At 36.0% G+C, this 17862-nt stretch overlaps 1 protein-coding gene across 1 annotated transcript in view; it reads right to left on the bottom strand.

Moving 5' to 3' along the window:
- Positions 1-17862, bottom strand: part of LOC150081386 (transmembrane protein 39A) — a 49640-nt gene that overhangs the window by 9201 nt on the left and 22577 nt on the right. The window contains exons 3-5 of the mRNA XM_090379244.1: positions 14104-14258; positions 4851-5127; positions 849-1033 (exon numbers count right to left, since the gene is read on the bottom strand). Coding sequence (XP_090235370.1) covers positions 849-1033; positions 4851-5127; positions 14104-14258 — 617 coding nt within the window. The remainder of the gene's footprint in view (positions 1-848; positions 1034-4850; positions 5128-14103; positions 14259-17862) is intronic.

The following is a 17862-nucleotide window of genomic DNA, read 5'->3' as shown; positions in this document are numbered from 1 at the left end:
TGGGTGGTATCAAACTCAAGGTAGTAAAGAATGAAAAAAGACCTGAGGTAACTGTACAGTCCAACATGAAGTTCTCTCAGTAGGGTAGACTGGATGACAGAACAGTTCATGGGTTTCTCTTAATGGTATACAGGAATTTTGCCAGCCTGGACAAGGCAGTGATTATCCTGTTGTATGAGGCAATGATTAGGCCACACTTGAAGATAGCATAGGTTTAGGAAAAAGCCTCATTTTAGGAAAGATGGAGATCAGTTGGAATGGATCGAGAAAAGAGCAACAAGATTAGTTGATGGCACAAAAGAGTTCTCTTGTCAAGAAATACTTCCGTTCTGTATATTACAGCATCTGGAAACTAAGCATCTGTGGGGAGATGGAGACCCAACTGAAGTTTAAGATTTTAAATAGGATGAGTAAATTAAATGCTGATGGGATTTTTACTCTTTCTCGGATGACAAATTTAAACTGGAAAAAGCTGGTTGCAGGATATCTGAAAATTTGCTTTCAGCCAGAGAGTTTGTTTCTTTGTTTCGGGATTTATTAGGCGCATCGGCAACTATGGCCATAGTGTGCCACTTCAGCCAGAGAGTAATTCACCACTGGAATAAACGTCCAATTGGCATTGTGGATTTAGCTAGTTTGAATAAATTTAATAAAATTATTAGAAGTGATGGGCAAACTAAGTGTTTTTTCCTACCTTTTTAATTGCTGATGATGCTATAAGTTTGTTTCCTTGCATTATTATTTTGTCACTACTAATAAAAACTGAAGATTCCTTACATCTTATTTTTCATGTTTACTGTCAACTTATTAATCCTCCCATGAGAGTCAATTATTTAACTAGAACTTACATGTTATAGGGCATGTGGGTGCTCCTTGTTTCTACTTTCTGCCACCTTCCAAGATGCACAGCTGCTCGATGAAGGACATCACAGTAACGAGGGGGAAAGCAAAACACCACATACATTGTGAAGCTACTTATCCACACAAACCCGACATGCTGAGCAATCCAAGAAGTATCATAATGCAGCGAACTCTGTATATATAAAAATAAATAAATTGATATAATGATAGAAGGTTAAAATAAGATGCTTTTATGAGAGGCCAGTTATAATAAAGTACTTCAAAGAATACAGTAAAATTTCCATTTTAATGGTATTGGGCTAAAAAAGGCTTGTCCACTAAAGCTGATCGGCTGTTAAACTCAAAAGGAATATGTAACTGATGTGTAGCTACTATGATGCAATAAGTTAGTGCAAGTGCATCATTTTTACATGCAGCCAGCTACTAAGTAACTAGGAATTGGCATCATTAAGTACATCTCATATTGTGAATACCTTCACGAGCTACCATGATATTGTCCTACCTCGAATAAGTAATGCTTGATCTTGTTTCTATAACCTTAATTACATGCACACCACTAGGCATCTCTCATATTGTGGAGTTATATTTCGCAACTGAGTTGTCATCATTGCATCACCAGGGTACCTGCTCACCCACTGATGAGGAGCCAACAAGCTCCGAAACAGTGCAGTCTGGGTGGTCGTATCCACTGAGAATAAGTAACAGTAGTCTTCTCCATTGGCGAAGTGTTACTTATTCGAAGTAGTACAATATCATGGTAACTTGTGAAGGTATTCACAATATGAGATGTACTTAATGATGCCAATTCCTAGTTACTTAGTAGCTGGCTGCATGCAAAAATGATGTACTTGCACTAACTTACACATCAGTTAACTATTTCGCAACCTGAGGCTTATAAGCCCTAAAGTGCTCTATATTGCAATATTGCATTTCATTGCACTTAACAGATGAATGGAGCAAAGCAATTCAATGGATTCGAGGAAATTGCAGACACTTTACAATTTCCAATGTTAAATGAAGGTTCATTAAAGCAATGGTTTACTGTATACTAACTCTAATACGTAATATGTTTGTTTGTTTAGGGATTTATTAGGTGCATCGGAAACTATGGCCATAGTGCACTATACGTAATATGTACAAAGGGTACTAGGAAAGTTTTGCAATACAGCTTTGTTTATTTAATTTTTTCAAAGTAATTTCCTCTACATTCAATACACCTCTCCATCCTCCGAAACCAATCTTTAAACCAGTTCTGCCAAGTTTCACTAGGGAGTAAAGCACACTCGTTGTCCCAAGCCCGTAGAAGGCCCTCATCACTGGAAAACCGCCTCCCTTTTAGCTTCATTTTCACATGCGGGAACAGTGCAAAGTCGCAGGGAGCAAGGTCTGGACTGTAGGGAGGGTGCTCCAGAAGTTTCAGTCCTGTCGTGGTCAAATATTCGGTGCAGGCTTTGGCGCGGTGAGCTGGAGCATTTTCGTGGTGGAGGTACCAGGTGTCCATTCTTGACTTTGGCCGCAGGTTCTTCATAGATCCAATGACTTTAGGCAGGCATTGTTCAGTATACCACTTAGCTGTGACTGTCTTCTGCGTGTCCAAAACGACACGTTCCACAATTCCACTCGATTTGAAAAATACAGCTATCATTTTCTTCTTTACAGATTGGGATTTTCTGACAATTACGGGTGTGTCGTCATCATCAAAGACCCAAACTTTGTTTTGAGCCTTGTTCGGCAGATCGTAATAGTACAGCCAAGTCTCGTCACCTGTCACGATGTTGTTCACATACCGAGATTGTCCCTTATCAAACTTTTTTAACATCTCCCGGCACCAAGTCACACGTCGTGTCATCTGCTCTTCAGTCAGTTGATGCGGCACCCAGAGAGAACAAAGTTTCTTCACGTGCAAATGATCTTGCAGAATCGAACGAATTGCTGGTGCATTTAGGCCCAAAGTATCCTCTATCTGTTGGTAGGTCACTCGCCTGTTTTCGTCAAGCATTTTCCTCACAGCAGTAACGTTTTCCTCCGTAACTGACGTTCGTGGCCTTCCCGGCCTCTCAGAATCCTCCAGAGTGAAATTTCCCCTTTGGAATTCTCTATACCACCTGAATATCGTTGTACGATGTGGACAATCATCATCTAGTGCAAGAGTCATTTCTTCTAAGCACTGGTCTCTGGTTAAACCACGCACGAAATTATACTGCAAACCTGTCCTTATCTCATTTCGTGACCACGATGCCATCGCAAGCACTTTACACTCTCACTACTAATGAATAACTGAGCCCATCGACTTGGTGCGGCGGCTACTATGTACGTATGAACATGTCTCAACATGCAGCAACAAGCAGCTTCCTGTGATTCATTGTTGCGTCATATTGCAAAACTTTCCTAGTACCCTTTGTACATATTTTCTAGTGCTATAAATTATTTTGGTTATATTTAATTTAAATGGCGAAGGGGAATCTTGGATTGCATACTAACAGCAATTACATTTTTGATTAGCTTATTTTTAAGAGTTGTGTTCCACATTTTTTGAGCCTATTTACATTTTAATAGACATAAGCTTAGTGGAGTTGAAGTGATGCCAGTAGTGGAGGAAAGGGACTTGAGTGTTACAAGTCCCTTTGTAACAGCCAGACATGAAGTTCTCTGAGCATTGTAGACAGGTTGCAAGCAAGGCCCATGGTGCCCCATTGATTATTTAGTGAACATTTGCTAGTAGAGATAAGGACGTGATAATTCCGTTATATAAGGCTATTGTTAGACCACACTTGGAATACTGTGTTCAAGCGTGGGACTGCACCTAAAAAAACATTGAGCTTCTTGAAAGGGTTCCAAAGGCAGGTAAATCCCTGGAGAGATCAGCAAAAGGGTGTCCATATGAAGAAAGACTTCACATATGTGGGTTGCACAGCTTGGAAACTAGGCACCTTAGAGGAGACTTGATTGAGGTGTTTAAGGCTTTGAGAGGCATGAGTAAAAATTGAATGAGGACAAAATTTTCATGGTTATAAATGAATCTATAATTAGATGCCATAAATTTAATTTAAGTTACAATGGGGGGGGGATATTTAGACTGGATTGCAGGAAGTCTTATTTTAGCCAGCAAGTTATAAATTACTAGAATAAGTTACCTACATGGGTGGTAGAGGCTGACAGTTTGGGGAAATTCAAAAGTTAGCTGGACAGTTACCTATGGGAGGAGGGAAATGCATAGGTTGTCTATTTCCTTTTCTTTTGGCTGGTACAGCATAAGCCATAGACTTCCTTGCACCACATGGCTAATACTAATACTAAGCTTTCTTGTAAACAATGTTGGAACAGCATCTTTAAAAATCATGTGTTGAAAAAATTCCACCTACAAACCACTGAAAATATGTTTTGAAACCAATGTGATTATCATGGTATTACTTAAAGAGGGAATTACCAAAGATCAAGGCCAACACCTTCCCTCATCATCATCTTTATCAAACATCTACAACAGCCAGTGATCCAAACACCAAAATTTAATGTGAACTTTTAAATACAGTTTGAGATTGTATAAATGGAAAATCACCACAGGCACTATGAATGGTAATCCTGAGCTACACAGAAGGAACTCATTCAGCTTGTGTTTCGTTTTCTGATCACAGACAGATTGGACAGTTCAATATGCATCATTTCATGTAGAATTTTATAGTTTACTTTCTTTCTTCCAAATACCACTATATGAAGAAGTCCAGGGCAGAACTTTGGAATATTCAGTTATTACTATATTATAATTATATTTTCTAATTCAATTTTCTGAAATTGGCCAATGACCTTTACAATATTAAAACGTTTTGTTAATTTTGGAGCAGATATGATCTGGCATTTCTCTTCTTGCTTTTGACAAACCCATGAAACATCCCACAAAAGGTTCTTTAGAAAATCATTTTACAAACTGAAATTGTGTTTCAAAATATAGAAATAAAAATAAATTAATTAATAAAAATAATAAATAACAATACCTGTGCAAAACAACATGGGACGAAGCCTGAATAATAGGCAACCAAAAGTGAGTTGAAAAGAACTTGTTTCAGTCTTGCATTGAAGTCTGATTTCAACAACTCGATCTCTTCTCTTATAGTTTCTGCAGAAAGTGAACAGGTGTGAGTAACACAGCCCATGGCATTTTTACCCAAGCTTATTTTAGATTTAGGACTCATTGTGTGATCATGAAGTGGAGTTTGTAGTTCAAACAGAGGCAAAACTGAAGGACCAAATAATATTAAATATACCACTGTGCTGAAAAGGAAAAAAAATATATATATGAAGACACAAAAATTTCAAAAGGAGTTGTAAAATGAGAAAGCAACAGCATCTGCCAAGAGAACAGACTACAGGCTCAACATGTTTTAAGCTACCTAGTTATTTGGTGAACAATCATTAGCTATTGCAGCACTAAAGGGACTGATTGCATGACTTTTATAATGCGACAACTCTGATTCTCTCTCTCTCTCTCACACAAAAATGCACCACAGTGTTGGTTGTTAAATGTCAGATTATCATCTGATGTAAGCTTTCTGACAGTAATCCAAAAACTCTCTCTTACGTTTTATTTCTTTAGTGCGTTAATGGCTAACGACTGGCATGAAATGTAAGTATGCATATACAGAGAAGCTTTATGAGGACTGTGTACACCAAGATGATACGCAGTGCACTGCTTGCCAGCACTTTTGCATAGTTAGTTCCATCAATTATGTGACTGCAAGTTAAGCAAAGTATAATGAGCAGCACTTGATTGTTTCATGAAATGTTATGCTCCTGAGCGAGTGCACTGTCTTCTTTTAACTACTGTTAATAAAAAAAATAAAAATTTTATTAACTTATCTTCATTTTCTTAATCTTACTGTTGCATTAAGATAAGTTAGGTTAGGAGAAGTAAGAAAAGAAAACCTCCATCATGCAACCAAATGGCAAAGTACATAGCAGTTTGTGGGTATTTTTTGTACTCTTTATTAACCTTTGGGATATGTTAGTGAAATTTCATTTTTAATTTGCAATTAAAAGAGGGAATGCACTTACTCAGCAGTACATTAAATGAAACAATCAAGTGCGGTTGATGTCAGTTAGTAGTGCCTGCAACCATGCTCTTAATGAAACTTACCAAACAAAAATACTGATAAGCAATGTTGTGCTTTGTCTCTGAGCACTCTTCTCAAAAAATGTGTACACAAACACAAGCAAGCTGAGAAAAAAAAAAAAAAAAATTAAATAATGACATCCAGATAACAAGAATGTACAATTTATTATCATAGTTATTTGCTTGCATTCATTCAAAATAATTACAATCCAGATGCACAATCTTTTTCCAAATCAACAGCAGCCACAAAATTGAATCTGCAGAGTTTTTATCAATATTTGCAAAAGATGATAAATGGTATGAAATACACTGGGTGATCACTGAATTATGACCACCTATCTAATACTTCGTAGGTCTTCTTTTCGTCCTCAGTACAGCAGCTATCTGAAGCATTGATTCAACAAGATGTTGTAAGCGTTTGGGAGGTATGGCCAACCAAGGTGTGTGTAATGTGGTCAACAATGCAGGTATGGAGGTGACTGGTGTATCCAGATACCTGATATGCCTTTCCATAATGTCCCACAAGTGCTCTATGGGATTGATATCGGGGGAGTTCAGAGGCCAATCGATATGCTGGAAGTCAGAACTATGTTCCTCAAACCATTCCTGCACAACAAGTGCCCGATGGTGTGGCGCATTGTCATCTTGGAAGACAGTCATTCGGGAAAAAGTGTAACATAGCGGGGTGTACACAATCAAGCAGTTGATGATAGCGGAGACCACTGATACGTTCTTCCACATGCACCAGGGATCCAAGTTCCTGCCAGTGAAACATGCCTCACACCATAAAACCGCCTCCACCAGTCTGCACTTTTGGTACCATGAATGATGGATGAAGAGCCTCATGTTGTTGACAGCAAATCCATACACGACCATCCACAGTGTGGAGTAAATAACGTGACTCATCTGACTAGCACACCTTCCAGTCTTCTAACATCCAACTTGCACACTCTTTGCACCAGGCGAGTCTTTTACACCGATGAACCTTGGTTAGGAGAGGATGCCGTAGCGGGTCATTTGCTGGTACAGCCGATACGTGCGACGCATGGTCATGCCAAATATTGTTCCGGGTTGGCCCATGTTGTATCGGGTAGTCAACTCTTAAACAGTGCTGCACCTGTTTGCCTGTACAAGTCGTCGGACCCGGCACTCACCTCTAACATCAACCTTTTGCTGTCAAGTTGTTGTTTGACCATTTTGACGCCAGCCCTGGTAAACTTTAACTACAGTGGCTCTCGAACACCCCACAAGTTCAGCCATTTGGGAAATCGAGGCATCAGCTCATTGAGCACCTGCAATCTGTCCTTTATCAAAGTCTGATAAATCCTTTTCTTTTACCCATCACGCTTGGAATTTTACTACCTACTGAACCACTGACACCTTACCTATGCTACGTAGGTCGACTAACTCCACACTCTCGTACCTCACGTGGTCAATAGGTCGCATTCAGTTTTCATAGAGGTGGTCATAATTCAGTGATCACTCAGTGTATATCCCACGTTTTCAGAATGCCAACCCTAGAGAGGTTACTTCATTTTAGGGAACAAGTAAAAGTTTCATGTAAGAAGAATAAGGTTCTAGTAAGAAGAATGATGTTCTAGTGTTTTCCATTTTCACTGGTTCAGAAGTTGAGTGACAGGTGCCAACTCATGGCATTGTGCATTATAATGCACAATGAACAAAGTGCCTAATGTATCTGCTTCTGATGCAGTTTAGGCTGCAAGTGGCGCTGAAGGAACAAGCAGTAGTGCTATGTACTGACTATGGTATACCACCCATAAGTATGCATATACCACCCAGCACAGAATAAGGAAAAATTGTATCCCCACAGTCAGTCGGACAATTTATTATTTTTTTTTTTAATAGGGCACTTAGTGGGGTAAATTTAAATATATAAGGGCAATTTAATAATTAAAAAAATAATAATACAAATTAATGTAGTAAAACAATTTAAAATTATAATTAGAGTAATTAATTTTTATTATAAATTTGTGCCACAATGCTGATATGATGCCAAAATTTAGCAACACCAGTTGAAAAACGACAACAACTATTTTGGAACGCTTTGCTCTACAGGCATGCAGTGGAAGTATTAAGAATAGCACTGGTGTATTCTATTCACCAATCAATTTTTTGCAGAAAAAAAAAATGCAAAAATCAGTTTAAAATGGGACAATTTAAAAATTTATTTTTGATTCTTACACAATAGTAGACATAAGTCTTTTTATATACAGTAGACTCTCGATTTTCCAGGATAGATGGTAAAAAAAAATTCCCGGATAATCGATTTCCTGGTTAATCCAGAAATACAGTGTCTCCAACACACATAAGAGATACGTTCCAGGACTTATTACGTAAGTCAAGTTTTACGTAATTCAGGAATGATTAATAAAATATTGCTACTATATCCCTGATATGCCAAAATTACAAAAACTAAATAATATCCTCAGAAGAATGAAGAAAAATAGTTATATATTTTTAATTAGTTCAATTAAAAACTTTATCTGGGGACAGCCATGAAGTAGCCAGTGGCATATAAGGAAAAAAAAAAAAAAAAACAAAAAAAACATGCATGTTATTGTACTGTAAAAACTAATTTGTATTTTGTAGCCCTGGTTATTATAGTTGACTTCATTCGTGCCGATCGCTTCACTGCGTCTCGTATTATGTCTTTCTCCTTTATTGTGTTCACCGCTGCCACTGACAAATCTGAATTTCATGCGATACTTGTTAATGTTTGACCATTTTCATACGTCCTTATTATTTTAATTTTCTGATCCAACTATCGCTTTCCTTTTCTTGATAGATTTACTAGTACCGCTGTCATTCTCTCAGTTGGCACCACGATAACAGCCAAAATAAAATTTTCTGAAAAGAACTTCACAGGATTAAGGTGAAAACTCACTATTACCACCCCATGCAAGCTCACATTTTACTAAAGCTGATTTCTGGAGGTCATTACGATAAAACAATAAAAACAATTTACACTTTATGGGTTATTGGGCTTTTCAGTTAGAGCAAAATTAAACGGGTAGTAAACTTGATCTTATTGCATTTGTGATAATACCGATAGCTGGAATTCTGTGGGTTTTTTATGTTATTATGTTGAAACGTGCGTCCCCTTCACTGAAATCTTCAGTTATATAAAATATATATATATATATATATATATATATATATATATATTCAGCAACCTACATAAAAAGTATGGCGATAGATAAAAAACAAACAAAAAAAAAAATTACCACGCACTACCCACGTGTCCAATACGATGCTTCCCTTTATTTTTTACGATGTCAGTTTTAAATCTAATAGCTTCCATTTATTTTTTACGATGTCGCATATTGTTTGGTCAACAACATTATAATGGTTCATTAGAGATTTAAGGGATGCACCGTTTTCAAACTTTTGAATAATTTAAAGTTTTTGTTTAATTGAAAGCATAACTCTTGTGTTTGCCCATCACTTTCACAATTTCTAAACAAAAAAATTTAAAAAATCCAACATTCCTGACATAAATAATGAAACAAAATTTGTCCTTTTGTAGTGCGACGGAACACAACAATCAACATGATGCACTAAAACAAACTAAACATTTGGTTTTTTTTTTTTTTTTTTTTTTTTGAATGGCAGATGTGAAGACAATGGGGGGTTGCAAGATAATAGGCACACTAATCTCCCAATGATGACTTATAACGCCACTTCTTGTCACTTATTTAGGACTTGCAAAATATCTGTTTATACCTATTCTAGTTATTACTCGAATTTTATGATTTTTTTTTTTTTTTTTTTTTTTAATAACTTGAAGTGTCCCAGTTAATCCGCTTCCGGGTAAATCGAGAGTCTGCTGTATATATAGAATAATTTTTCCCTAACTAAGTTACTAACAAATCTCATGATAGTCAAGCAGATGAAAATAAAGCAGAAATCAAACCTCTATGGAATATAACAGGAGCATGAATGCATGAGTACATTCTGCATAAACATGGAAAGCCATAAAGAATTTTTTTACTACAATACTTTTCCAATAAAATAAAATGATGCAGATCAAAAGTTACTGCCATACCAGAGGAACGATGCAATTCTAATATATATTTAAATTTCTAAGTTTTTCTGTTTTTGATGTAAAGTTTAAATCAAAAATAGAAAAACTTAGCACCAAAGCACTAACTACATGATTAATATTCATAAGGAGGTTGTTGGACGGGGGGGGGGGAGGAGACACAATACAACTGCTCTGCAGAAGAAATAAACAGCTCGGCAGTCATCATGGAAATCTAATCAATTCCAACTCCATTTGGAATAATCAAGAATCTCCACCTGACTGGGTGAAAAATAAAAGCACTATGGTCAAAAAAGCATTCAACTATTATTGTTTAGGAGTCCTAAAGTGGTGACCAGCATCTTTATAGTAAAGCAAGTGTTTTTTTTTTTTTTTTTTTGTTAAAAGTATTTACAAAAGGCATCGTCCAGCTGCTCACACTTATTCTTTATGCTCACCTGGAGGCTCCACACCTCCAAGGTTTCAGTCCTTTCACTTAAACCAGCCCATGGTTTGCTTTGCGCCCAGTTTAATATATCTAAGGGAACACCTGTAGTGCCAATTTGGAGAAATGCTTACTAATGCCAAATACTGGTTTCATACCAGTATACATTTTCCACTGCATTCATGTTTTAAACGAAAGCCAAATTATGTAGTTCTATCAATGAAGTTTTACGCCTTCAAGTTTTTAATATACTCGTAGCAGATGCTGTATAGCTTTATAAATACAGTAGAACCCAGATAATAAGTTTTCAAAGGGAACGGAGGTTTAGAACTTCTTACGCGGGAAAACTTCTTAGAAGAGAAAATGGCCTAAGGGTACGAAATATTAACTACACAAATAAAAATTAACAGATACACATACATAAGTTAAAGACCATTTTTAAGTACTATTTCAGAATTTATAAATATTTTACTCTGCCTACGGGAAACATTTTTAAACTGAGGATTTCTAATTGCTTAACATTCTGTTCATTGAGCTTATTACCAAGTTGGAAGAATGAGCTCTTTTGGAGTTTCAATTTATCTTAAAAGTTCACAATTATAACAAGACAGAGCAACAATCCACCAAGTAATTCAGAACTGTTCACAACCATCAGAACTTGACTCAACGAGGTCGATGTATCCAATTATGATTATTGATGAAAACAACTGCAATATGTCACTTGCATTATATCAAAATGTTTATACTAAAGAGATTTTAGCGCTGAAAGCCTCAGACTACAGAAAATTCACTAATCGAACAAGTTAGTGCATAGCATCATTTTTGTTCATAGTAAATTACTGATCAAAATAAGTGAAATGGCATCGTTTCTGTTATATCTCGTATTGTGAATGCCTTCACAACAAGTTGCCCTGATGTTGAACTACCTCGAATAAGAAATGCTTCGCCAATGGATTCTTGGTGGATACCACCACTCTGCTGAGAATAAGTAAAATTAGTCTTCTCCACTGGTGAAGTGTTGCTTATTCGAAGTAGTGCAATATCAGGGCAACTCGTGAAGGCACTCGCAATATGAGATGTAACAAAAACATGCCATTTCACCTACTTTGGTGATTTACTATGAAATAAAATGATGCTTGGCACTAACTTGTTCGATTACCAAAATGTTTATATTGTTTATATTTTTTTAATATAAAAATAAAGAATTTCTATATTTAAAAAATGCATTTAAGTGGGAGAACGTCATTATAATAATAATACACTCTTTACACAAACTTTTTATGCGGGGAAAACATTTTACTCTGGAAACTTTTTACGTGGGAAAATAATACATTACAATACATAGAGTTGATATTGGGAATTAAGAAATCAAACCTAGTACAGGGAAAAACTTCTTATGCAGGAATTTCTTATCCAGGTTCTACTCTAAGTGATAAATTGTGAACTTAATTTAGTAGATTTTCCAATGTGAGCTCGATGGAAAGTCTACTACTTCATTCATACAGGCACAGAATAAACAAGGAAGCTTCCAACTAAGTTTTCAAAAGGTACATCTGGGGTTTTGAAAATTGTACCTGTATTAGTACTGTAATGTATACAGATTTTCTTCATGTTATCATATTTTCCAGACAATAAGAAGCAAAATAAGATAAATTAAACTGACCTTACTAAGTGTCATAAGATTCAGGAACAAAATTTAATATTTACCTACATTATTTAAGTAAAATATTTTGCAAATTTTTAAAAACAAGAAATATGTGTGCGTGTGTGTTCGTTTATCTAAACAACTACTTTTACTTATTACATTTTCTTGTGGGTTATAAACTACCTATCTTAGTTTTAAAAGATGGCAGGGCATATCTTGGCTATTTAGTAGAGTAAAAACAACATTCTAACTTGCAAATTTTTAAAAGCAAGAAACGTGTGTGTGTGTGTGTTCATTTATCTAAACAACTATCTTGCTATTTAGTAGAGCAAAAGGCAACATTCTAGTGTGCCTTAGTTCTAACTACACTCATACCCAAGTTTTAAAGGCAAAATGCAATACACCAGTCTTTTATAGAAATCGGTAAAGGTGCAAATACTTTTTTCCCCTCAACCCTTGTATAGCAGGATATAATTAAAATATGCCAGTTTAATGGTCTGTAGACAAAAAATGGCTAATAACAGTTAATATTTAGAATGGACAATAGTCATGCACAGTGTGGAAGAAATTATATGAAAAAAAAAGAAAAAAAAAAGAAGTTTTGTAAAGTGATGCGAACAGGAAATATGTCTGTATATTATGTAAATCATATTCCAATTACTCATCTGTGGAAGGATTACAGATGGTATTAGCTATATAGTGCAAGGAAGTCGCAGGCTTTTGTCACACAGCCAAAAAAATATATATATAAATAAATAAAATAATAATAAATTACCTAAGTGACTTCCCCCTCATGTAGGTGTCTCTCCATCTGACTTTGAATATCCTAAAAAAAAAAATTTGAGGCTGACAACTGTGTCAGTCGCAACCACCCGTGGAGGCAACTGATTTCAATAATTAAGAATTTGCTGGCTAAAAGAAAACTTCCTAAAATCCAGTCTAAACTTTTTTCCCCATAATTTTAATTTATAACCCCTCGTTCTGGTATCATTTATAACCATGAAAATTTCACATTCATTTTACTATCCCCTTTCTTAGCCTTACAGACTTCAATGTCTCCTCTAAGGTGTCAAGACACCAAGCTTGTAGCCCTCCTACCTATATGAAGTTGTTTCTCATATGGACACCCCTTTGCTGATATCACCAGGCTCACTGCCCATCCTAGACCTTTTCACAAGAAGCTTAATTATATTTTTTAGATACAGTTTCTCTATTTGGACATAATATACCAAGTTCAGTGTTAAATTTCCTTGTACAGCAAAATTATTACTTCTCTATTTCCACAAGAAAATGTTCAATAAATCATCAATAAGACACAATGACGACCCCTTGACACCTGCCTACACTGCACAGAGAACTTCAGGTCTATCCATATTGTAACCTCGCCAATACTTTTCTTCATTTACTTTCTTTTTAATTCAACTCCACCAATATAACTTATTTTGGGGTAGCTATTCCCCAAGTATAAGACCTTCCATTTTACTGTATTAAAACATAGCTGCCACTTTTTTGACCATCCCTGAAACCTATTTGTCATCTTAGTATCTAAGTTATTCTGCCAAGCATTGCTCATTATCTACTTTCCTTACCTTGTAACATCTGCAAATTCTGACATGGCCTGCATCCCTTTGCTGATGTCATTTAAAAAAATCAAAAGCAATATTAATCTCAATATCAACATTTGAGGGATCCCACTTCTTATGTTATCTGAATAGTACCCATTAATAACACCCCTCTGCTCCTATCTTTGTATTACATAAAACCATGAACTCTGGTGTTGAACATTGGAACTATTTTTGTCTCTCAAAAATGAAAAAATATATTAAGTTTTATGTCTGACTAAAATAATTTTACAAGGCTTAATTTTATGGATTTCATTTTTTTAAAGATGGCTAAGGACTATTACCATTCCGTATATTGATACAGAAAAAACTTTAAAAAATTGTAATATGAGAAAATATCACAAGCTTTATATCTGAAAAATTCAGTTTAAATGTACTACTTACGGATATCCAAGGCAGAAAATGCTTAAAGTTCCGTGCTGCAAAAATACATTATAGGAGCACCATAAAACATTAGGAGTTATAGCAATTATAACAAGTATTCGGCTGAACTGCAAGCTGACAGGATGAAAAGATGAAGGAAGGCATTTGAAACATATCTGTGTAAAAAACATAAACAAAATCAAATTGAAAATCTGCATATCTAGATTAATTACATATATTGGTATATGTAGAATGACAAAAATTTACCATATTTGTCGGCTTATAAGATGCTGCGACGTGGAAGATGCACCCTAATTTTGGAACCGTAAATTTAATAAAAAAAAAAAAAAACTTTTGAAAAAAATTTATTGTTAATACAATGGAAATTTAAAATTCAATAAAAATAAAACCCAAAAGCCAATAAAGGTATAAGATTATTACTCATTATTTTAATATTATTCAGCTTCAGATTCATTACTGACTTGATCATCCTCTTCACTAGTATCACTGTCACTTTCATACAATAATGATCTTCGGTGCCATCCATTGCATTACTTATACCACTTTTTTAAAGGACTTGACCACAATTTCAGTCTTGACATCATGCCATGACTTCAGCACCCATTCACACACTTGTGCTATTGATGGACGTTTCATCCTTCCCATAGTATCATGGTTCTTCTCTATCCATTTATTCTGTTGTTCCTGCATGTTATTCTTGAATGACTTATTGATGCTGACATCTAATGGCTGTAACTGGGAAGATAACCCACCAGGAATTATCACCAATTCTGTGTTCATCATTTTGGCCAGTTGTTTGATGTTTTCAGTCCTATGTGCGATAAACTGATTCCATACTAGTAGTGCATTTTTATGCAGTAGTCCACCAGGATGCGTGGACTAAACCTTTACAAACCAATCCTTGGTACATTCTTCATCGATCCATCCCTTTGGTTGTACAAGTATGTGAATTCCATTTGGCAGTTTATCTTTCAGTAATGTTTTTCTTTTAAAAATTAAAACTGGCAGAAGTTTGGTCCCATCAGCACAACAAGTTAAAACAGTGGTGTAGTGTATCTTTTCATGTCCAGTAGTTTTTTAATAGTTATAGATTTTTTCCCTCTCAGATTTACGGTTTTATTGGATGACACATCAAAAGTCAACGGAATTTCATCCATATTCCCGATTTGGCTAAGTTCGTAGTTGCTTTGTTTTCTAGTATTAAGGACAAATTTACAAAATCTAATATTTTCTGTTCACACTCGGCAGGCATTCTCTGGGCTATTCTAGTTCTTGTGCATAAACTTAACCTGTTTATTTTCATGAAGCGATACCACCTGCGATAACACATGAATTCTTCATACATTAAGAATTTGGAGATAAAGGAAACAGTAGGTGGCAGTGATCACAGTGTGCTGAAGTGGGATTTACTCAAAGAGGTAACTACCATCAGGGATAAAAAGGGAAGGGTTTTTTCTTTCGTAAAGGTGACTACAGTGGTCTGAGATAGTATTTAAATTCTATACGGTGGGACCAACATGATGTTACCAACAGCAAATTCAAAATGGGAAGCATTCAAAGAATTTATCTTGGAAGGCTACTAGGCTTTACATACCAACTGGGAAATATTGTTCAAGGTTTAGGCCTAAATGGATGTCAGATGAACTAATGAGACATATGGCAGAGAAGAAAAATGCATGGGATACATATAAATTAATGGGTGACATGGAAGCCTATGATAGATATAAGCTGGTCTGTAACCAAGTCAACAAAGGAGATTAGGCAGGCAAAGGCAGATTATGAGAAATACTTGGCAAAGGATACAAAGAAAAACAACAAAGAGTTCTTTACCTATGTAAACTCTAGAAGGAAATGGATGAATCAGATTGGTCCACTGGACATTGCTTTTTGTTGATTTTCTATCCAAACAGATGACAGCCATTCCATCTCTTCCAATTCTTTGTGTCTTAATCTAATGGATTTAAATTACACTTTGAGTTGTTCCTGCTATGAAAGTTTTTACTTTCTATGCATTCTTTGTAATTCTCGGCGTTGCCTCATTTAGGCCTGTAGCACGTACAATATCACATGGTCTTTCATTTCGCTCAAAGTGTTTCACAATTTCATATTTTTTTTCTCTATTGACAGAGGTGGACTGGCCATAAGCCTTACCAGGGAAACCACAGTGGGTTGGAGGCTAGTGTGATTTTGGCATAAACGCTAGTATGAGGCCACTACAAATTTTCCCGGTAAGAATTTTTGATCCAGTCTGCCTCTGTTTATCAATATTGCTTTTCTTTTTATCTCTGAATCTGTAGTGTCTTCACCAGGATGCTTCCTTTTCATACCTTTTAAGTATTTTACTCATTTTTAGGGAATAAAGCACAATTACAAAATGAGGAGGCACACTTGATACACATAAACAAAGCTGCGCGCGTGTAGCAACTGAATAAACAACACCGTAACGGCAGAGACACTATGAACACCTCACTAGCTCAAATTTTACTAAAGCACATTTCTTGGGGTTACTAACATAAAACAATAAAAACAATTTCCAGTTGCGTTGCTGCTAGTGGAATCTGTTATAAACTGGTAGTAAACTCGATCTAATTGCATTTGCGATAATACCGATAGCTGGAATTTTACGTTATTATGGTGAAATGTGTTTCCCCTTCACTGATATAAAAAAACAAATACATTTTCAGAATCTTCTCTTCATTCCTATCGTGTTGCGTTCAGTTGGGGTTATTCCATGTCCGACTGCCATTTCTTGTAAACACAAAGGTGAATCGTGCATAAGCGAATTCAGTTAGTGTTATATACGATATCGTTCCCCTATTTATAAATCGAATTCATGTAGTGTAAACACGTGTTATACGAGGACTGACTGTAATTATAGACCTGTTAACTTCTGTTCCAGGAAAATTAATGGAGGCACTGGTTAAAGAAGCACCGCAGGATCATCTAGACAAGACTTCAGTTATATCTTGGACACAGCATGGTTTTGTTAAGGGAAAGTCTTGCCTGACCTATTTGATTGGATACTATGATGTGGTCACAAAGGAACTGGATGCAAAGAATAACTTTGATATCATATATTTGGATCTTAGAAAGGCTTTTGATACTGTTGCACATGGAAGACTGCTGAACAAATTGGAGCAATGTGGAATTGGAGGAACATTTCTGCTATGGATAAAGGGATGGTTGACTGGGAGAAGACAGAGTGGTAACAAATGGACACTCCTCATCGTGGACTAATGTTATTAGTGGAGTCCCTCAGGGTTCAGTGCTGGGTCCATTGTTGTTTTCTGTATTTATAAATGATACTGATGATGGTATATTAAGCTTAATGTCCAAGTTTGCAGACGATACGAAGGTTGGAAGGGTTGTTAAGGACACTAATGACAGTACGCTGCTGCAACAGGATCTAGAAAAGTTCAGCAAATGGGCTAAGAGGTGGCAAATGAAGTTTAACATTGACAAATGTAAAGTACTACATATGGGAAGCAGTAACCCCAGAGTGACGTATGAACTCTGTGGTACTATACTGACAGTGGTAGAGAACGAAAAGGACCTGGGGGTAATTGTGCAGGCAGATATGAAGTTTTCTGAGCAGTACAGATGGTCTGCAAAAGTAGCTCTTAGTGTCTTGTCAATGATATACAGGAATTTTTCTAGTAGGGATAAGGAGGTGATTATCCCCTTGTATAAAGCAATGGTCAGGCCACACCTTGAGTACTGTATACAGGTCTGGAGGCCTCATTTTAAGAAGGATATAGA

The sequence above is a fragment of the Mastigoproctus giganteus genome, chromosome 8 (genome assembly GCF_048544385.1).
Source record: "Mastigoproctus giganteus isolate SK-2022 chromosome 8, ASM4854438v1, whole genome shotgun sequence".
NCBI lineage: Eukaryota > Metazoa > Arthropoda > Arachnida > Uropygi > Thelyphonidae > Mastigoproctus > Mastigoproctus giganteus.
The sequence above is the reverse complement of the archived record's forward strand: the minus strand, read 5'-3'. Positions and strand labels throughout refer to the sequence as shown.